At 50.7% G+C, this 22,229-nt stretch overlaps 2 protein-coding genes across 3 annotated transcripts in view; one reads left to right on the top strand and one right to left on the bottom strand.

Annotated features, from left to right (window-relative positions):
- NINJ1 (ninjurin 1) overlaps positions 1-22,229 on the top strand; it is an 868,176-nt gene that overhangs the window by 337,367 nt on the left and 508,580 nt on the right. The gene's annotated exons all lie outside the window — the stretch shown is intronic.
- PHF2 (PHD finger protein 2) overlaps positions 1-22,229 on the bottom strand; it is a 104,546-nt gene that overhangs the window by 27,215 nt on the left and 55,102 nt on the right. For both annotated transcript variants that reach the window (XM_050761580.1, XM_050761579.1), the window contains exons 2-5: positions 21,889-21,974; positions 15,439-15,553; positions 6,190-6,350; positions 2,726-2,867 (exon numbers count right to left, since the gene is read on the bottom strand). In XM_050761580.1, coding sequence (XP_050617537.1) covers positions 2,726-2,867; positions 6,190-6,350; positions 15,439-15,553; positions 21,889-21,974 — 504 coding nt within the window. The remainder of the gene's footprint in view (positions 1-2,725; positions 2,868-6,189; positions 6,351-15,438; positions 15,554-21,888; positions 21,975-22,229) is intronic.

Here is a 22,229-nt window from a genome sequence, read left to right as displayed (position 1 = left end):
ACAAGACTGTCACAAATCACAAGCAGAGTCCGCCACCCCAATCCTACCAGCTTCAGTCACAGACCTCACCTTTAAATCTCCAGCACGTTCCAAACTAGCACCCTTCCTCATCCCCCATGAGTTCACACCCACTGCCAACCTCTGAAACCTCAGCAGTCTGGGCACATTGCTGCCCACAGGAGAGGGTTCCCTGCCACAAGGGCCCTCATGACCCATCTCCAGCCATGTCCTTCAAACACCACACACCACAGGGGCCAGGCTGTCCCTGCCTCCCACCACACGCTCAAACGTCCTTCTTCCCCCTGCTTGGCCTGTTTAGGTGCAGGCCACACCTTTCTCTGAGTTGGCGGGGGGTGGTCCTCAAAGCCCCCATGGACACGCAAGGCCACCATGAGCAGAGTCCAGGTGTGATGTGTGTCTGAATTACCAGCAGGGGGCACATCACCCTAGACCTGCCACACAGCAGGCATCTCTCTGGTCTGGGGGTACATTGGTCACTGTGGGCCCCCCTGAGGCAGCAGGCCCCAAGAGCTACCCCAGACAGCACATGGGGTCAGGCCTGACCTTACCTGCTTGACCAACATCCTTGGGGACAGACTTACTGAGGAAGCAGAGCCCACTCCACGGCCCCACCCAAGCCCATGTGAAGGCTCTGGTAGGTCAGTGCCCAACAAAAGTTGCAAACAACCCCCTAATGGTCCATGGACTGGGCCTGTGGAAACAGGAGGCAAAGGGATGGCCCTGAAAGGCCCAACAGAAAACCACATGCCAAAGTACCATCTCTCCCTAGCTCTATAACCCAGACATCTCTCTGTGAGAACCCCTCAACCCAGGCAGGGCAGTAAATTAAGTTGATGGAAACACGATCAGTTATGTTGTTTGGTACCAAAGCAATACATACCACTTTCTCTGGTACCATAACCCACTCCAGTTCCCTTTTTGCCTTTGCTGTTAGGAAGCTCAAACCAAACTGAAAGCTCATTACATTTTTTTTTTTTTTTAAAGTTTTTAAAATAAACACAGGATCCTGCTTTGTTGCCCAGGCTGGTTGCAAACTCCTGGTCTCAAGTGACTCTCCTGCCTCAGCCTCCCAAAGTCCTGGGATTACAGGCATGAGCCACCATGCACAGCCATATTCCCTTTTTGTGGCTCTTGGCATAGTTTTGTATTCTCTTTCTTGGTGTGGTTTTAGGTAATACTTTTGTTTCTCCTTACCTACCCCTTTGCACATGTTATGTGCTTTCAGGAAACAGGCATGATGGAAATGATGAAGACTGAAGCCATCCTTAGCCACCCATGCCTTACAGTGACTGAGTGTTGTGGATCGTTCCCAGGGGCCAGCAGGAGAGCAGAGATGATGTGATGGAGAGGGGGTGACGGGTGGATCCAGGGCAGGCACCGACCACACCCAAGCCGGTAGCCCGTGGGGAGAACAAGGTTAGAGCCACAAAGTGCAGGGCCAGCAGCTCTGCCACCAGGAAGCCAGGCTGGTGTAGGTCAGCCCTGACAGAGGATGCCCCAGCCAGCGACTGCAGGGCTGACGACAACTCGCGCCAGGAACTCAGCGGGACCAGGCCAACCAAGGCACATCTGTGTGGGGCCCGCCTTGCCTGGAAAGCAGGGAGGCAGGTCACAGAAGCCGCCACTGCAGTATCTCATGTGTGAGTGTAGACGTCTACACGGGTGTGTGCAGGTGTTGGTAACTGCGCCAGGGATGCAGGTGTTAGGAGTGTGAGTGTGCCAGTGAGTCAGTGTCTCAGTGCATCAAGGAAGTGCGTGTCATAAGCGTGTCATGAGTCTATTTATTGTGTTTGAGTGTGTCAGTGTCTGTGTATTGGGAGTCTGTCCGTGAATGTCCATGAGTGTGTATCACATGTCCATGTCATGTGAGCGGTATGCCGGTGTGTTGTGAACGTGTCAGAAGTGTGTTGGCGAATGTGTCCATGTGTGAGTGTACCCTGTGTTGGTGAGTGCTGAGTGTGTCACGTGTGTCCATGTGTCCGCTAGTGTGTCGTGTCTATGAATGTGTCACGAGTACGTCCATGAGTGTTGGTGTGCTGTGTCACGAGTGTTGGCGAGTGTGTCCGTGAGTGTGAGTGCACCACGCATCGGTGTCTGTGAGTAGGGATGAGGTGTCGTGACTGTGGGTGCATGACATATCTATGGGTGAGCGTGTCATGAGTATGTCCATGAGCGAATGTGAGGGTCAGACTGTCACGAGTGTCTCATGCATTGGAGTGTCCATGAGTCAGTGTGAGTGTCATGAGTGTGTCCACGAGTGGGCGTCATGAGTATTGGTGTGTCCATGAATAAGCGTGAATGTTGTGTGTCCAGAAGTGGGGGTGTCATAGGTCTCAGTGTGTCATGAGTATGCATTCCGGAAAAAACTACACACCGTTACCAACGGTTCTCTCTGAGGAGTGGGACGGGCAGGGCCAAGACCAGAGGATGCTTTGCCTTTCTACTCCTTTTTTTTGTTTGAATTGTTCTCAATGTGTCACCTTCATACTTTAAAAAGAGAAACAGTGTGGGCCAGCCTTAAAGAAAAAAAAAAAAAAAAAAGGAAAAAATGAAAAAATTTAGAGAGAGAGAGAGACAGGAAAAATCAGTGTGTGCCGTGTGCAGTATTCCAACTCTGAGACCTTCGACCTGTGCTTCTCACCAAGGACAGCACAGCGCCCCTGCCCCAACCCCAGCCCCCACACCCCCAGGTGGCAGCACTCACCGGGTGTCGGAGAACTCGAGGTTGGTGACGTTGAGGACCCGCTTGCGGTTGGTGCTGTAATAATAGTCCACAAACTCCTTCAGCTTCATCTTGCAGTCCTTCTGCTTGGTGACGTCTGTCACATCCACACTCCGCTCCGGCCCTGGGGAGGTGGCGGGAGGAGCTTGAGCACCCTGGGAAGGTGGCACAGCCTCCCTGAGGCCAGGATGTGTGGAGTGGACACACACCCTTGGCTGCCCTCACACACAGCAGGAGCTGCCAGGGGCTGGGTGCAGAGGCTCTAGGTGCCAACGTCCAGCTTCACCTGCCTGCTTTTCCCCTGGCTCAACAAAGTACCCTGACCACTCTTCCTCTGGCCTGGTGATGCTGCGAGGCAGCCAGGACACAGGCCTCAGCAAGGGTGGCCAGATTAACAACTAAAAACACAGGACGCCTGGCCTGCCTGAATTTCAGACGAACAGCAAATACATTTTAGTGTATGTTCCAAGTAATTCATGAGACATACCTACATTTTAAAAATTAAGCTATCAAAACCCCTGCACTTCTAGGGCACCTATTCATTACTCTGAGAATTGGCAAACAAATAAAGGGAAAAGCCTTTTCTGTAGTTGACAAAGAAAAGTTCAGGATAACCAGATGAGCTGAGGAGGAAATTTTCATTACAAAAGACTCATGACTGATAGAGGGACAAGGAAGGACAGAATTGCCAGTCGCCCTTTGCAAAAGTTCTCCATGGCTCCTCTGACCACAAACTGCAAGGCTGTGGGATTAGTGTGGACAGATGAGGTGGGTGCCGGGGCCACTGGCCTTGTCTGCATCACTGCAAGAGTGTGGTCAGGCACGATAGGCCTCCCCACGGATGGAAGCACACCCACTCAGAGGGAGTCCTGCCAAAAACCTGAAGGCAAGTCAAGCAAGCCTCTAGCCACGAGTTTATAGGAAACACCTGGGACAGAGGGACCTGCTTAGTGATACCACTGGGGACGCTGGCAACCAAATCCTGGATGTGGGACATTCTGCAGGACCAACATGGCCTTTTCTCCAACAAACCAACAGGATAAAACAAAATGGGGCTGTCAGAATAAAAGAGACTTCAGGGATATAAAAACCGAATGCAATGTGAGGGTCTCATTTGGATTCCACAGCCAAATGTAAAAAGGCACTTTTGAGGCAACTGGGAAGAATTAAACTGGGTCTTACATGCACCAAGGAATTACTGTTAATATAATCCAGTGCGATGATGGAATGGTGATTATATATTTTTTAAATTGTCTGCTAGAGCTATGTACTAGAATTTTTATGGGTAAAATGATGTATGTAAAAAGAATTTTTCTTTTTTCTTTTTTTGAGATGGAATCTCATTCTGCCTCCCAGGCTGGAGTACAGTGGCACGATCTTGGCTCACTGCAACCTCCACCTCCCAAATTCAAGTGATTCTTCTGTCTCAGCCTTCCGAGGAGACGGGACTACCAGTGCCACCATCAAACCCAGCTAATTTCTGTATTTTTAGTGGAGACGGGGTTTTGCCATGTTGGCCAGGCTGGTCTCGAACTCCTGGCCTCAAGAAATCCACCCACCTCAGCCTCCTAAAGTGCTGGGATTACAGGCATGAGCTACCATGCGTCATCAGAATTCCTTTTAAAATACTACAAGAGAACAAAAAAGTAGGGAGACAGAAAATCAGCCGAAAACTGGTGGTTTTTGTTTCCGGTGCTGGGTGCATGAGGGTTTACTGTTTCTCTAATTTTGTGTGTGTTTATAAAGTTCCATCATAAAAAAAAAATTAAGAGAAAAAAAAGACATAGAAGCAATACAAACTACGAACCATCTCCTCCCTGCTTTTTCAGGGACAGCTGTGGAGGGAACAGGGCCAGAGGACAAACCAGGCCCCACCCGCATGATTAGGTGAGTCCAGGGTCTTGGTGGCAGGGCAGGACCCACCTCTCAGAGCTGTGGAAGGGAGGAAATTAGCTCTTACATGGGAAGAGCTTAGAAAAGTGCCTGGCACTGGGCAGGCCCTCACTATGTATTAGATGTTATCCTGTATGCACCATGCTAGGGTCTGGGAAGGTGAGAAAGAGCATTGGCCCGGCAAGCTGTATGAACATTACAGTGGGGGTACACAAGGCTGCCTGACCAGCACTGTGCAGCAAAACAGAAACAGCCCACCAGATGGCCACGGCCCGCTCTCAAGCAAACCCGTGGGAAAGCCGAGCACAGGCGAGACCAGGCGCTGGATCCCGGCTCAGGGCAGGATCAGCCACAGAGCTAGTGCCACAGCCCCAACTATGTCCAGCCTGCCCTCCTCCTCAGTAAGAACCCCACAGAATCAGCCCCTCTGCATGGACACCCAACATCCTCACCCCAGGTCCCAGGATGAGCACTTTCTAGCCCTTCTTCCTGAGATGTCTGACAGCTACCACGGTGCTCGCTCTTCCTCCTCACCACCAGTTTGGGAGCTCAGTCTCGGTAGCCCCAGGGTGTCCACGTGACTCTAAAGAAAATCCAGGGCCCTAGCCCCCTGTTGAAATTGAACTTGATGGCCTCCTGGTGGGTGCCCCTATGTGCCCACAGGCTTGTAAAGGTGACCTCATTTCACCTCCAGCACATACCCCATGAGGGGTGCACACAGGAAGAGAGTGAGGCTCAGAGCGGTGGGGCCAGTCATCTCGGAGCCCCAGCACTGAGAGGCCAGTGTGCCTGCCTGCCCATCTTCTGTCCTGGGTGTTTGCCCGTTCAGGGTTGTTCCTCCCCGGGCCGGCCATCCAGGCATCCCCCATGAGCACCTTGAGGCCCTGCAACCATGTGGGCCTCCATGCTTGGCCGTGTGGCCGCTGACCTGTCAGGGACACTGCTAGGTGTGCTGGCCTCTCCCTGCCGCTGCCTCTTGAACGGCACCCCCACAGGTGCCTCCTCTACCCACAAGTGCCCACCTGAGCCCAGTAGCTCTGGAGGGGACATGAAGTGGGCGCTGCTGATGGCAATGGCACTGGCTAGAACCCATATGGAATCCAGACGAGGAGGAGATTCTGGTGCCATGGGGGCAGGTCATGGTGCAGATGAGGAAGGCCAGGCCCCTAATCAGGTGGCCAGGCCCCTAATCAGGTAGCCAGGTTGGGGACATGGGCCCGCACCACCAGGGCCTCCCAGGCATGACAGTGTCAAGTAGCACCCACAGTAATGCAATTCATAGCTGCCAGAATCAAAGGGTCTCCCAGACCAGCCCCCACTTTGCAGTCAGAGTATCTGGGAGGGCAAGGGATCTGCCAGGTCATTTGTCATCTCAGTGGGACGCAGGGTCTGATCTAAGAGTACCGGGAACAGAGTACAGTGAGCCTTGAGGCTCCCCTGCTCATGGCACACGTGGGACACGGCCAGGGCACGGGGAAACAGCATGCACAGTGGTGGGTGCCCCAGCACTCCCGGCTCCAGGCCCAGAGCACTGTGAAGGGGATGGCACTTACCCACGTAGTTCTCGACATCGCTGACATAGAATGTGGGGGCCGGGACAGCCAGACCCAGCCCATCTTTCTTAGGGACGAGGATGGGCTCGGTGAAGCCGTGCTCCTCCATGTAGCCCAGCGTAAGCTGACTGCCTGGCACACGGGCCACCACGTCTTCAGCACTGCAGGGAAGCACAGGTCAGAGGCCACATCGGGCCCGAGGCCTCCTGTACCAGGACAGGTGTGGACAGGGCCTCGGCACTGGAGAGGCAAGCCTGGGTCTGGCCACCCACCTCCCACAGCCACAGGAGGAGGCCTGACCGTGACGTCACACGTGGGACCATAGGGCAGCCAGGGCAGATGACTCCGGAACCCCACTGTTTGGGGGAGCAGGGACATGGGGTCTCACATGTGTCAGATGGAAATGTCGAGAGGTGACAAGGGCCTGTCCTTCCCAACAAGACAGAGAGGCAAGAGGCGCCTGGGCCTAAGCAAGGTCGCTCCCCCACCACCAGCACCCAGGCTGACCCATAGGTGAGGATGGGGGCAGCTCCTCCACTGCACCTCCCATGCACCCCTTCTCAGCTAGGTGCTTCTCCCCGGCAGGGCCACCAAATCACAGCTCAGGAACAAGAGCCACTAAGACAGCTCTGATATTGGGAAGGCCTTGGACAAGGCCACATAGAGAGCACGGGGTGAAAACTAGGTCTCCTGTCTCTCTCTCGCCCTGCCTAGCCTGTCCCCACATTCCTGCCCCAGAGGAAGCAGCAGAGGTGCAGAGCTGGGAGGAGGCCCCTGGCTGGCAAGGATGAACAGCATGTGCAGTGTCAGCCCCAAGGACCCGGACGAGAGCATCCAGTCCTGGCCTGCTCCCTACTGGACATGGCCACCACCACAGGGCCAGAGGCAGATGAGAGGGGCCCACAGGCAAACAGGACAAATGACCTTGGCAGAGCACTGACACACCCTAGGAATCTTCCCAGGGACATGAGGCCCAGGGGGAGTATGGTCTGCCCAGGGTCATATAGCTGGACCCAGAGCTCTCAGCCCCAGTCCATGCCCCAGGCTGCCTCCTGCTCCCTGAGAGGTCCCTGGGCAGCTGTGGTCCACAGGGCCTGCCAGAACAGCCTCTGTTTGGTGACCCTGGGGACATGCTTCTATGGGATGGGCACAGCTGTGAGCAGCGCTGGGGAGGAGGACAGCAGGGAAGAGGGGCAAGAGCACCCAGCAAGGCAGGGCCGAGGGGAGGAGTGCACCACCCAAGGTCTCTGACGCGGACAGACAGCAGCAGGTATGGGAATGACAGGAGCCACAGCTGGAGGGCTCCCACTGCACACCAGAAGCACTGGGAACTGCAGGAATTCTTTGCACACCAAGAGCACTGGGAGTCGCCAGAATTCTTTTTTTTTTTTTTTTTGGAGACGGAGTTTCATTCTTGCTGCCCAGGCTGGAGTGCAATGGCGCAATCTTGGCTCACCGCAACCTCTGCCTCCTAGGTTTTAAGCAATTCTCCTGCCTCAGCCTCCTGAGTAGCTGGAATTACAGGCATGTGCCACCATGCCTGGCTAATTTTGTATTTTTAGTAGAGACGGGATTTCACCATGTTGGTCAGGTTGGTCTCGAACTCCTGACCTCAGGTGATCCACCCACCTCAGCCACCCAAAGTGCTGGGATTACAGGCGTTAGCCACTGTGCCCAGCCAAGCCTCTGGAATTCTAAGTAGGGCAGCGGTGTAGTCTGCGGGTTGTCCATTGCTGTGTGGACAGTGGTCTGCAGCAGGGCAGAGTGGGGGCACAGAGCATCAGGAGGCTCAGGGCACCATGCCTAGACTAAGGGACAGGGAAAGGGCCAAGTGGGTTCAGGAGATCAATAAGTCTGGTGATAGCTCAGAAAGTGGGAGGGAACAGGAAGAGGCAAATACAGACAGCCAGGAGACTATTGTGAGCAGAGGGGCAGAGGCGAGGCCATTTACAGAGGGCCCACGGTAGAGGGGCAGAAGCAGGGGACAGGGACAGACCAAGAGCTGATCTGGGGACACATGTGGTCTAAGACACATGTCAGATTGTCCAGGGACGTGCCAGTTGGGTAGACAGGACTCAAGCTCAGAAGAGCTAAAGAGTTTGTGGAGCCAAGTCCCCAGAAATGCCTCAAGGAGGGCAGTTACCAGGAGAGGAAGCGGGCAGGTGGGAGGAAGCCCATTCCCAACAAAGGACAGGACTTCAAGGATCGAGAGGGCTGCAGTGCCTAATTTTGCCAAGAGGGCAATTAAAATCAGAACTGAAGAGTGTCCGTTGGCTTTGACCACATGGGAATAGCGTTAAAGATAATCCAAGGGGTACTGGACGGTGAGGAAGAAGAAAGAATGTGTACAGGCAACTGTGTGAGAAACTCGAGGTATATAAACCATTCAAACGCAGCTCTGAAAGCAACGGGGAAGGCCTCCCATCCACCTGGGCCACAGGCAGAAAATTACCCTTGATGAATCCCAATGCCAAGATCCTGTCTAGCAGTGAGAGTTCCAAACTCGCACTAAACCCATCGGTTGGGAACCCCAAACTGGATCTGGAACTAATCTGTGAAAACCATAAGACCTTAGCAAAAGGCAAACACAAACCATCTTGTAGGTGGACAGCAGCCAAGGACATACTAGTCCCAGTGGAATGTGACCCCGCTGAAGCACCATGCTCCACAGAAGGAAGTGAACCACCAAGAGGGTCAGTCAATAGACGCACCAGTCCAAAGAGACACCAGAACTGAGGATAACAGAACAACTGAAAAGAGATTTGAAGATAAATATATTGGAACACATTCAGAAGGAAAACAAGAGGATGCGGCAAGGCACAGGGATGTATTAAAAAAGAAAAAAGACCAGGCAACACTGAAAAGGAAATTTATAGAAATTTTAGAAATAAAAAATATGATGATCAAAATTTTTTAAACTCAGTGGATGCACTAAACAGTAGATGGCTGAAAAAATAGTAAACTTGAAGAAAAATTTTTAAATGATATAGAGAACACAGAAGAAATGCTACTAAAGAGAAAACCGTATTTCTCAGAAGTGACATGTGACTCTCCAAATTAAAGGGGCTTACTGAGTTCTAAGCAGAATAAACAAAAACAAATGAACATCTAGAGGCAGTACCATACACTCATGTACCAAGTACATCAAACAATATAAAGAAACAGCAACTAGACTAACAACAGACATCTCATTAGCAAGAGATGTCAAAAGACAATAAAATACCTTTCAAAGAATTAAAGAAAAATAGCTTTCACTCTAGAACTTTAGATCCATTTTAGAATATTAGAATCATGTAAGAAAAAAGACAGTCATTGTCAGACAAGACAGTATATTTTTCATAAGCCTTTGCTGAAAGAACTAAAAGACATAATTCTGTAAGAAGGAAATCAAACCTAGAAGAAAGGTGTGGGATTCAAGAAACAATGGAAAACTAATCTACAGATTCCACACAATCCCTACCAAAATCCCAACTGACTTCTTTGCAGAAACCAACAAACTAAACTTGGAATGCTGAATAAAAATGCAAAGCACTCAGATGACCAAAACAGATTTTTAAAAGAACAATAATGTTGGAAGACCCTTCCCAACCTCAAAATTCAATACGAAGCTCCTACAGTCAAGACTGTGGTACTGTCCTAAGAAAAGATATACAGAGCAATGGAATACACTTGAGTGCCCAGAAATAAATCCTTACACCCACAATCAACTGCTTTTCAATGAGAGTGCCTAGACAGTTCAATGGGGAGAGGCCAGTCTTTTCAATAAATGTTGCTAGGAAAAATTGATATCCACATGCAAAAGAATAAAGTTCTTCCTACCTCACACAGTATACAAAAATTCAATCAAAATGAGTCAAAGACCTAAATATAAAAGCTTAAACTATAAAACTCACAGAAGAAAACAAAGGCATAAATCTTCAAGATCTTGGATTAGGCAATGATTTATTAGCAGTGATACCAAAAGCACAAGCAACAAAAGGAAAAAAAGAGGTAAGTTAGACTTCGTTAAAATGAAAAACTTTTGTGCTTCAAATGACACTGTCAAGAAAGTACAAAGACAACACAGAATGGGACAAAGTGCCCGGTAAGTGACAAGTATCCAGACTATGTAAAGAATTCTTACAACTCAACAATAAAACAACAGATAACCCAATGAATATAAGGTGGCTAAAATAATGTGGAACTGGACTTCCGGTTTCAACTCCAACATGTAAAGAGATTGGATGTTGTCACTCCCCTTTTCCACACAAGAAAAAGGCTGAAAAAACAGAAAATCAACAACTTTTCTTATATTCATCAGAGAATCGAGCTCATAGGACAAACAACCAACCACCCAAAATCTGAGGAGACAGAAAATCATAGCTGAGATCGCCTTACCTGGAGCAGAAGCTGCTGGAGGCAGTGACCTGTAGGTACACTTAAGTGATAACTTTTGACAAACTGCCAAAAGTTAAGTGTAGATCAGTTTAAGAGTTAAAAACTCCTTAATCCGGCAGGAGGATGGAAATAGGAACTATTTTTAAATACACCGAGAGTGTTGTTCTCCACAACAAAAGTCTGCTCCCCTGTATCAGACTCTACTGGACATGGGGAAGGCAACTGGTCACCTCCAGCTCCCACTAGCCTTCCTGTCTCAGATAAGGAAAGAAAAATTAAAAAGGCTGAGAAATGCTCCTAATGATCACAGCCCAGACTCTATAAAACTGAGATTTAATCCTGAAATTATAGAACACTTCCCCTCCCCAAAACTTACCACCATACATCAGGATAACAATAGCTGACTATAACTGAGAGAGCTGCAGACACAGACTCTGTTTAATATGAAATTCTTAGGAAAACCCAAAGAAACCGGGAGAAAAACAAAGAAACTAGAAGAAGCTGACATCTCTGGCACCTAGAGCTAGAGCAAATTTAACACAGCCCAGGTCCTACCCAGATTAACATAAAACTTCACACTAAACCCTAATTACCTCAATTCCTATTACACAATACATCATGTCCAGCTTTCACAAGAAATTATAAAGCCTGCTAAATGGCAAGAAAAACCATTGTCTGAAGAGACAAAGCAAGCATCAGAACAAGACTCAGACATAGCACAGGTTTCTGAATTATCAGACAGAAAATTTAAAATAACTAGGATTAATAGGTTAGCTACACTAATGGGAAAAGCTGACAACATGTAAGAACAGATGGGTAATGTAAACAGAGAAATGGAAACTAAGACACAGCCAAAAGGGAAAGGCTACAAATTTAAAAATAATAATAAAAGTAGCAAAAATGAAGGATGCCTTTGATGGGCTCATCAGTAGACGAGACATTGCCAAGAAAAGAACCAGTAAGCCTGAAGTTACGTCAATAAAAACTTCCAGCCTGAACTCCAAACAGAATGAAGAAGCAGGTGGGTGGGGGTCAAGGGGAGGAGTAGAATATCCAAGAAATGTAGAAGAAGAATTACAAACAGTGTAATGTGCATACTGAGAATATAAAAAGGAAGAGAAAATGCAGTAGAATAAATATTTACTTGAAGTAATAAGGGCTGAGAATTTTCTAAAATTAATGGCAGACATGAAACCAAAGATCCAAAAATATTAGACCACATAAAGGAGGATAAATGCCAAAAATTCTGCACCTAGGCATATCATATTCAAACTGCAAAAAAAAAAAAAAAGACAAAGCAAATATCTTGAAAGAAGTCAGATGAGCGAGGTCAACTTCCAGCATGACAATGAACTGGTGAAAATTATTTAAAAAACAATTATTCAGAGCCTTCTGGAAATGGTCCCAAGACCAAAGAGCAAATGAAGAAACATCTATTTAAGAAAATCTCCAAAAACTCAGTAAGAAGAGTCTGTGACATTTGGACCAAGACTGCCCCCTCCATTCCCATTCAGAGCTCAGAGAGGACACTCCACTGTGCTACAGCCAAGAACACAGGCTTCATCCCCACCAGCTCCCAGCTAGAGAGCTTTCTTCTTGGAAAAGCAGGACTTCCACTTCTCATTCTGCCCCAGCTGACGGTTGCTGAGTTTAAGTCTGTGGCAAGTAGTGCCAAGGGGTGAGGGCTGCCTTCTTGCATCCAGCTCTGACTAGTGAAACTGAAGCTCTCCCTTGGGTGTGGCATGCTGATAGTACTGAGTGGGGCCCTGACCACCCTCACCTTGCCACTTCTATTCGAGGTGATATTGGGGGTTCTTGGCACAGCAATTAGGCAAGAAAAATAAATACAGGTCACCTAGATGGGAAAGGAAGAAGTCATACTATCTCAGTTTGCAAATGACATGATCATATGTGTATAGAAAATACTAAGGAACCCTCTAAAAAAACTATTAGAACTAATAAACTAGTTCAGCAAGGTTGCAAGATACAAGATCAACACATAAAAATCAATTGTATTTCCACACACTAGCAATGAACAATCTGAAAATTAAGAAAACAATTCTATTTACAAGAGCACCAAAAAGAATAAAATACTTCAGAATATATTTAACAGAGGAAATGTAAAATACTTTGAAAACTATAAATCATTCTTGAAAGAAACTTAAAAGATCTAAATAAATGGAAAAGCATCCATGTTCACAGCTTAGAAGTTTTAACATTGTTAAGATTGAAATACTTGCAGAGTGATCTACAGATTGAAAGCAATAGCTTTCAAAATCCCAGCTGACTTCCTTGTAAAAATTGACAAGCTGACCTTAAAATTCACATAAAAGGGACCTAGAATGATCAAAACAAACTTGAAAAAGAAAAACAAACTTGGCCAGGCGTGGTGGCTCACGCCTGTAATCCCAGCACTTTGGGAGGCCGAGGTGGGCAGGAGTTTGAGACCAGCCCGGCCAACATGGTGAAACTCCGTCTCTACTAAAACCACAAAAAATTAGCCAGGCTTGGTAGTGCAAGCCTGTAGTCCCAGCTACTCAGGTGGCTGAGGCAGATGAATCACTTGAACCTGGGAGGTGAAGGTTGCAGTGAGCCTAGATCATGCCACTGTACTCCAGCCTGGGTGACAGAGTGAGATTCCATCTCAAAAAAAAAAAGAAAGAAAAGAAAAAGAAAAACAAACTTGGAAGACTTGTACTTCCTGATTTCAAAACTCACTATAAATTACTATAGTAATTAAGACTGTGTGGTACTGGCATAAGCAGATATGTAGATCAGTGGAATAGAATTTAATATCAGAAACAAACACATCTATGGCCAATTGAGTTTGACAAGGGTGCCAAGACTGTTTACTAGCAAAAGAATAGTGTTTTCAACCAATGGTACTACAACAAATGAAGAGCTGCATGCATAAAAAAATGAAGTTCAATCCTTACCTCACACCGTATATAAAAATAAGCTCAAAACGTATCAAAGAACAAACTGTATGTGCTAAAACTACAAAACTCTTAGAAGAAAATGTATCAACAAATCTTCATGACTTTGGATTTGGCAATGGATTCTCAGATATGAGAACAAAAGCACAACAAAAAAAAATAGATTAATTGGACTTTATCAAAATTAAAAACTTTTCTACTTCAAATGACACCATCAAGAAAGTAAAAAGACGACCCACAGAATAGGAGACAGTATTTTGAAATCATATATCAGGTAATGGGCTTGTATCTAGAATGTACTATATATGAAACTTTTAAACTCAATAATTTTTTTAAAAAGCAAAAACTAAAAATAAAAATGGGCAAAGGACCTGAATAGTCATTTTTCCAAGGAAGATATACAAGGATCGACAAGTTCATGAAAAGATGCTCGACATCACTAATTACTAGAGAAATGAAAATCAAAAAATAAGATACCAGTTCACACCCACCCACATGGCTAGAATCAAGTTAAGTCAGATAATAACAAGTTCTAGTGAGGATGTGAAGAAATGGAGACCCTCATATGCTGCTGGTGGGAAGGTAAAATGGGGAAGCTGCTTTGGAAAACAGTCTGACAGTTCTTCAAACAGTTAAACAGTTACCATATGACCCAGCAATTACACTCCTAAAACAATAAAAGCATATGTCCACATAAAAACTCATATAAAAATGTTTATGGCACAATTATTCATAGTAGCCAAAAAGTGGAAACAACGCAAATGACCATCACCTGATGAATGGACAGAGTACCTATGTGGAATATCTATATGATAAAATATCATTCAGCCTCAGAAAAGGAGTGAGGTGCTAACACATGCCACAGCACAGATGACCCTTGAATGCACTCTGCTAAATGAAAGAGGCCAGTCTTGTTGTAGAGCTCCATTTATATGAAGCAAATCTACAGAAACAAGAAAGTGGATTAGTGGTTACTAAGGACATGCTGGGAAAGGGGATGGGAAGACAGGGATGATGTATAAAGGTAATGGGATTTATTTTGGGGGTGATGAAAATGTCCCAAAATCAGTGATGCGCACATATCTGTGAATACGGTAAAATCCGCTGAACTGCACATTTTAAATGGGTGAACTGTATTATATGTATTTTATCTCAATGAAGGTCAGAAAAGAAAAAATAAAGAAGCCAGGAGAAAAATACCTTGCCCAGAGAGGAGTCAGAACAAGAGTTCCATTGGATTTTGCATCAGAAATCACACACCAAGAAGGGAGTTGGAATTTAAAATGTCAAAAGAAAAAAACTCCACCAACTTACGATTCTGTGTCCAGCGGAATTATCCCTCAAAAGTGAGGGAGAAATAAAGGCTGTGTGACAAACAGAAACTGTCTCTAGCTCAAGAACGGCCACAGGGCAGCTCGGAGGTGCTTCCCCTAAACAACTCCTTTCTCACCAGGAGCTGCTCCCAGCTGCGTCCTCCCTGTGGCCAGAATTCTGTCCTCTGCCCTCATGCAGAACAAGAGTGTGGGCACTGGGGGTCTCTGAGAAGGAGACATGAGGATGACGCCTGCCTGGGTCATGGGAGCACGCGTGTGGGCTGAGGAAGGACTGGGAGCCAAGGGTTCAGGAGAGTACCTGGCAGGTGTTGGGCATACTCAGGTTGGGAGAGAGGTCCCTTCCACCCAGCTGGAGAAGGGTCGCCAATGCTTGTTCCCCACCCCCAGGGAAGTGCTGACCAAGGGGAGGAGAGTTTGGCCCATTTGCAGGGAGCTCTGGGTTGCTGGTGCGGACTATGCTGCCTCCAGGAGACAGGCTCCCTGCTTCCTGCTTTCCAGCAAGCATAGCAGAGGGAGCTCCCAGTGATGGATAGCAGGGCGAGGGACGGAGAGAATGCTCATCCCCTGGCTGTAGGCGGAGCATAGAGGGAGGGCCAGCCCACCTGGGAAAGGTCCGGCTCCGCAGCTCCTTGATGAAGAGCTGGCTGCCGTTCTGCACAGGCTTGACGTCGGGCGCTTGCCCCGGTCCGTGTTTGTGCCAGGTCCGCTTCTTCTTTACTGTAGAGGAGACCGGAAGAAAGGTCCATCACACAGCGCAGCCCCAGCAGGGCTCCACAACCTCCCCTAAGAACCTTGGCACCCAGCCTACTAACAACTCCCAACATTGCTGGGCTCACACTCACCTCCCAAGGCTGATGACACCCCCACCCTGCCACACACAGAGAGAGGAGTCAACTCCCCACCTCGACCTCGTGTCCTCTCCCATCCCACACCTCACCGCGGATGGCACCACTGTCCTCCATTCCCTGACCCAGAAGCTGGGGTCTCCCAGGACCCCTCCTCATTCAGGCTCTGAGTCTGCAGAGACCACCAGGGAGGCAACTCCTGAAAAGGTCCTCAGCCACGGTTCGGCCTCACCATCCCAAGGCCTCCACAGCTGGACTCTGTCACCTCCCTACTGGGACCTCCATCACCCCAATAGCCACAGCCACGGACAGGGGCAGGTCAGGTCCCACCATCTTTTTCCCTCTCCTCCCCACCTCTCCAGGTGGTGCACATCCCCGCTCCTCTGTGCTGGCCACACTCCAGCCCTCCCCTGCCCACCACCAACCATGGACCTGTCCACCCCACCTACTTCCTCACACTGCCCAGGTCACACCTTCTCCCGGGGCACAAGGTATACACACCCTGGACTTCTTACATGTGCATGTGAGCACATGTACACACATCCCTAGTGGACTACACACCCGTGGAACAATGCATGCACACACACGCATGCACACACACATGTACATACACATGCACACACCCCTACCGAACCGCAAGCCCTATGCACGCACACACCCCCCTACTGGACTTCAAGTCCCTGAAGGGAGGGAAGCAATTTCTTCTCCACCCTGCTATGTCCCTAGCTCCCAGCCTTGTACTCAACCAGGCAGAAAAGAGCAGCTGGGGTAAGGGAGGCCCATCGGGGCATGGAGATGCCCTCCTTGGGGGCTGCTTAGCTGAGTCTGACACAGGCTGACCCTTGAGCAGGAAAGGGACTGAATTCAAGAGCAGAGCCAGGCAGGGCCCGTACGGTGCTCTTCCTTCACAGACAAAGGTGAGGTGGGGGGCGCAGGGGATGGGGGCCTTAGAAGGCCATGTGTCATTCTCCTGAGTCTCGGTGGCTGTGGGGGCAAACGGAACTAACAATCACCTAGTGACAATGCCTGCCTCTGAGCAGGCTCTGCTACCAACTCAAAGGAGCAGGGCTGGGTGGGGCTGGGATCTCTTATTTGCAAAGAACCTTCGCATTGTGTTCAATCTCTCTGCCCACAATTCAAATGGACACTATGGAAACTTGGCAAAATCTGAGAGTCAAGGCCAGAAGCCAGGACTTCTGAAGGAAGCATCAGACACAGATGAGCAACAAAAAGGGTTCCAATCTGTTTTGGCCAATCCTCTTCTAGCTGTGTAACCTTGGGCAAATTACTTGACATCTCTGTGCCTCACCTTTACTAGAGAAAGGCTCACACAGGCCTTGTGGGGTGGCTGTGGGATACAGGTTGGCACATGCACAGTGTCTGCTCCAGACTCCGCTGGGCATTTTCTCAGGGCAAAGCCACCTGGCGTGGTAGCTGCTTGTCCACGGACAGAACACACTCGCAGGCTGGCTTGGTGCTCCTAACAGACCCTGGGCTCATCCCTGGGTGCCCCCTGTGACCAGTACTGGGCCCAGCACACAGTGGGCACAGGGGGAGTGTCTGCAGGCAGATGAAGTCTCCCATCCTTGTCACACTGGCTGCTCAGCTTCAGAGCAACTCGGAAGGAGAGGTAGATGCATCTGCCTTCATAACTATCAACAGAGAAGGCTCAGTTCAGCCCATGCTCCTGCCCTCTTGGTGCCAGCCTGAGCCAGGCAATGCCAGGGCCACAGATAACTCCAACCTGCCCTCCTGTTGCAGTTTGCAAGCATTCACTGAGTAGCTTGGCTCCCTGCAAGGCTGGGAGTGCTGGAGCAGGTGTCACCCAAGCTTCAGATGCTTGGGAGCCCCTGCTTCTTAAGAGCTGAGATGGGAAGGGGGCCAAGGCTGGCCCTAGAAGTGTGTGTGCTGAGATGTTCAGCCCAGAGCGTAAAGGAGTTGGAAAAAAGACACCCCCAATGACAGCCCAGACCCTCCTGACCCCCCAACAGTCCTAAGCCTCGGTGACTGTGAATACCATCACCTTCCTGCTGGGCCTGCTGCTACCGGGGGAGGTGTGGGTATCAAGGGAGCAAAGGGCTTCAGAGTTCACAAAGTGCCTTCCCTGCCTTGGAAGGCCTCGTGGAAATGGAGGCCGTTATATCTACTCCATGGGGGAGCCAAGTGGGACCTAGGGAGGAAACTTCCAGAGCTGAGTTTTCTGCACCAAGCAGAGCTCCCTGCCTGCCCTTAGGTTACCACCTGTGAGGAGTACCGAGTGTGGGCAGGGCTCCAAGGAGGGGCTGCAATGAAGGTCCAGGACGGCGGCGGCTCAGGCAGGAGCGCGAGGCAGCCCAGGCAGGAGCGCGAGGCAGCCCTGTGATTACGCGGCAGCAGTGACACTGCAGCTGGGAGAGGCCTCAGGGCTGGCTGAGGAGATCAAGGAAGAGGAGGCAGCCCACAGAGACAGGGTGCCACAGAGGGGAGCCCACAGGGGCCCAGCACGGCCGGCAGGGTGAGGGCATCCTCCCCATCACCTGTCTGCATGGTCATTATTTCATCGATCACACTCCTGTCCGAGGACGCTCACTGAGGCCAAGGGCCCCCGGCTACACCTGTGTACCTCCTCTCTTGTGGGGCAGGGTCCACACGTCACGGATGAAGCAACTGAGGCCAGAGACGTGGGGCCGTGCCAAGGTCACCAGCAAAGGTACACAGAGGGGCAAGGAGGCCGACTGTCCCTCCTGCTGCTGGCATGGGGCACCCTGTCCCAGAGCCACATGCGGAGCATGACGACAGCGCCCCTGTGACAACACACCGAGACAGCCGCTGAGCAGAGTCACCCCAAACCCACGGGGCAGGACGGGATGAGGAAAGTCAGTTCAATAAGATAAGTGACTGCGTGTAAGTCAGGAGCTGCAATTCAGGCCCGCTTCTAACCATTCCTCATCAGATAGGGATGCCTTCCCGAGTTCCTGGTCAGGCACCCTGGGACACCCTGTACCCAATCCGTCAGTCAGGTAAACCTGTGGGCCTATGGTCCCTGCCCACAGGCCATGGCCAAAATCAGCTCAAGGGACATACTGGAACAGGGAGGGATCCTGCAATCCCCACCACTGTGGCTTTCAAAAAGAGGGGGCAAACTGTGAGGACCAGGCCTCAGGCACAGCTCGCTCTGGAACCCTGAGCAGCCCCCATCCCCACCCGAAAGCCAGGGTGGCAGGAGTAGGACAGGTGGAGGCAGGCTCAAGGCCTCCAGAGGTTCCCAGCACTGGCTTAGAGCTTCTCCAGGGACACAGAGGGGCCCTCTTGTCCCTAGAGCGCCTTGGTGTGCAAGGCGTGCCTGGAGTCAATGCAAAGACCAACTGAGGCATCACAGACAGACTCTGGGCACAGCGCACACTCACTTCAAATCTGAGCATACACACTGGTGGAAGGTGCTAGAACCGTGTACCTTTGTCCCTGATGGAGCACACGTCCCTCAATAATGACTGAAAATCTGCTTCACAGAATTTATACAGCACATTCAGCACATAGACACGTGCATGCAGACACACGTGCTTGCACACACACACACACACACATGCACACAGCCGTGGACTGAACATCCGTCCCACCAAAATGTATTTGTTGAAATCCTGACCCCTAAGGTGACGATCTTAGGAGGCGGGGCCTTTGGGAGGTGATGAGGTCATGAGGACAAAGTCCTCCTGAATGGGATTAGTGTCCTTATAAAAGAGACCCCAGAGAGCTGCCTCCTTCCTTCCACCATGTGAGGACACGGCAAGAGGTCACTGTCTACGAACCAGAAGCAGGCCCTCACCACACACTGAATCAGCCAGCACCTTGATCTTGGACTTCCAGCCTCCAGAACTGTAAGAAATCAATTTTCTATTACTTAAGCCCAGTTAAGTAACTGGGGCCCAGTTGCAAGCTGAAGCACCAGACCCCCACAGCCCTGTGGGATGAGTCCTATGGAATCAGCAGGGGCAGAGGGAGGATGCAGGTAATAGGTGGAAGGGGCCCCAGCACCCCTGTTCTGTGAGCTGAGGCCGGGTCGAGGGAGCCTTGGAGGCCTGGCCTCGCAGCTGGTGATGCTGGGGCTGGGGCAGGTGGGGCTCTCACTACTCTGAGGACCGGGCTGCTCTTTTTTGGCCTCTCCCAAGGCCTGAACACTTTGTGCCTGTCCATTGCTGGACAACGGCGGGGGCTGCATGTGTTTCAGGTCTCGACCCGATCCCCAGCACAGCCTCAACAAATATGCAAGAGGGGGATGAGGAGAAGCTAGCAGCTCTTCTGAACTTACAGGCCGATGGTTTGCCTGTGGGGAGGTTCCGGGATTCCTAAATTGCCTTCTTACTCCTGGTCCCCAAGAGTTGGCTGCATTTATGCTCAGAATGCATCTGCCTATGGCAAGCTCATTAACCTATCATCTGGTTATTGCTCAGAAACAGCAGGAAGGATCAGCCTGGCGGGGTATCTTCGTGTTTCTGGCACCTCAATGAGCTCACCTGGAAAGCTCAGGGCCAAGCTGTCTTTACAACAGGAACGACACAAACAGGGCTGAGCTTCCAGTGGGAATCTGGGGCTGCCCCATGGGGCCTAGGGGGCAGGTGTCAGGGCAGAGCAGGGTTGGAGCCAGGACACCCCAGGACGTGCTCTCCTGGGAGGCAGGACCCTCTCAGGTCCCCTGAGTGGGGGGCTCAGGAGGATGCTGGGGTGGCGTTGCTCTTGTGTGGTTTGTACACATGTGCATCACTTGAGAAGAGGCTTTCAGACTGGTAGAAAAGAAAGTGTCGGAAACCCCTGGGCCAGGAGCCCCTTCTCCTGATAGTCAGCATACGTTTCAAGGGGTCCTTGCTTGGGGGCTCCTGCATGAGTTGGGGTTGGGGTAGAGCAATGGTGTGGTGCTGGGGTTGGGCAGGTTTTACACATGGGTGAGCACACAGTTTCGATTTCTCTAATGTCCCCAGGCATCCCCAGAAACAGCCACCTGCCATGGGAGTCCTGTGTGCCTGCCTCACCCAGACCCTGCCCCTGTGCCTGCGGGGAGTTTGGGCAGAGGCCTGGTGTCCCAACCTGCCCTCTATTGCACTAAAACATCAGTGCAGGCTCCCCTTCCCGTCTCCTATGGCCAACCGCCCAGGGAGAGACATCCAAACTAGCAGACAGTGCTGAGGTAGCAGGCGGTGGGACCCCCAGGCCCTGCCTGGCTGTACACATGCGCGTGTGCATGTATGTGTACGCTTACATTATGTGTGCATGTGTATGTGTGTGTGCACGTGCCTGTGTGTATGTCACACTCTGTTCAGGCTGCCATAACAAAATACCACAGACTTCTCCAGGGCTCAGGTCAGCAGGGATGTGATCAGCTGACCCAGCCAGGGCCCATGTCCAGCCTGCAGATTCTGTGAGCACCCAAGACCCTCCAATGACGTGGAAACAAGACGCCACATTAAACAAACACACCCACATCCATACCATCTGTCCTGTCTACCGGCCACACCCCTCCCGAGTCCTTGCAGACCACCACACAGCTCCCTGTCTGCAACCAGGGCTGAGGCTTGGAGCTCAAGGCTCATGTAACCTCCAGCTCACCTGGATGAACCTGAACAGTGTGAGCCAAGCCTGCATCCCAGGACCCAGCACACCTGAAAGGGCCAAGAAGAAAACGGAGCCTCAGCCCTTAGGACACACGAACAGCAGGCTGTGTGGGAAAGGCAAAGGCCCTCCAAGATTCTCTGCAGAGGAGGTGGGTGGCATGAGGCAGGGCTGAAAAAGGAGGGGAGGACAGAGCCCACCAACAATGCACGTGCCCAGAAAACACAAACAGGCTGTGCCCCCCCGTGTGGCAGTGGCTGGCTGGGCCGGGCTAGGCTGGGGACCCTGGAAAACCCCCGCATCACCATTTATCCAGGTCCCCACGTCCGTGTCCCCCTAACTCAGGCTGGCCTGGCCTCTCCCCAGGCCTCAGAAGGCCCTTTGGGTCTGTGCACAGCTGCCTCTGCCAGCGGGAGCTGATCAGGAGGGGCTACAGTGGGCCTAGTGAGGCTACAGGGGACAGAAAGCTAGGCTGGCAGAGTCCCCAGCCCTAGACACTACTCAGGGCGTTTTGCCCCCAGCAACCCAGGGCCCAGGGCCAGCAGAGACCTCGCCCTCCACACAGCGCAGGCAGGGTGGATGCCGCTCTCGTCAGCAAGAGGTGGCCGCTCGGGCTGCGGTACTTACAGGTGGACTTTCCATGGGTTTTCTCACAGTTTGGGCAGTGGTATATGTCGATGTCGGGCGCCTCCTCCTCTTCTACCCCAACACAGCTGAAATGAGATGAAACAGACCATTACCTCGGCACTCAGCACCCCCTCAAGCACTTTCCATCTGCCAAGCTCTAGGGAGAATCCCTGCTCATCGTCTGGGAACCTGGACCAGATGGAGCACAGCTGTGCAGGGACAGTGTTCTATCGAGAAAGCAGGGTGGAGGGAAAGAGCTGCAGAGATGTCCTCCTGGAAAGGCCTCTGCAGCGTCTAGATATGCCCCACTAAGAGGACCCAATGAATGGGCCATCCAGCAA

The sequence above is a fragment of the Macaca thibetana genome, chromosome 15 (genome assembly GCF_024542745.1).
Source record: "Macaca thibetana thibetana isolate TM-01 chromosome 15, ASM2454274v1, whole genome shotgun sequence".
In the NCBI taxonomy this organism is placed as follows: Eukaryota; Metazoa; Chordata; class Mammalia; order Primates; family Cercopithecidae; genus Macaca; species Macaca thibetana.
This window is presented reverse-complemented; position numbering and strand designations above follow the sequence as displayed.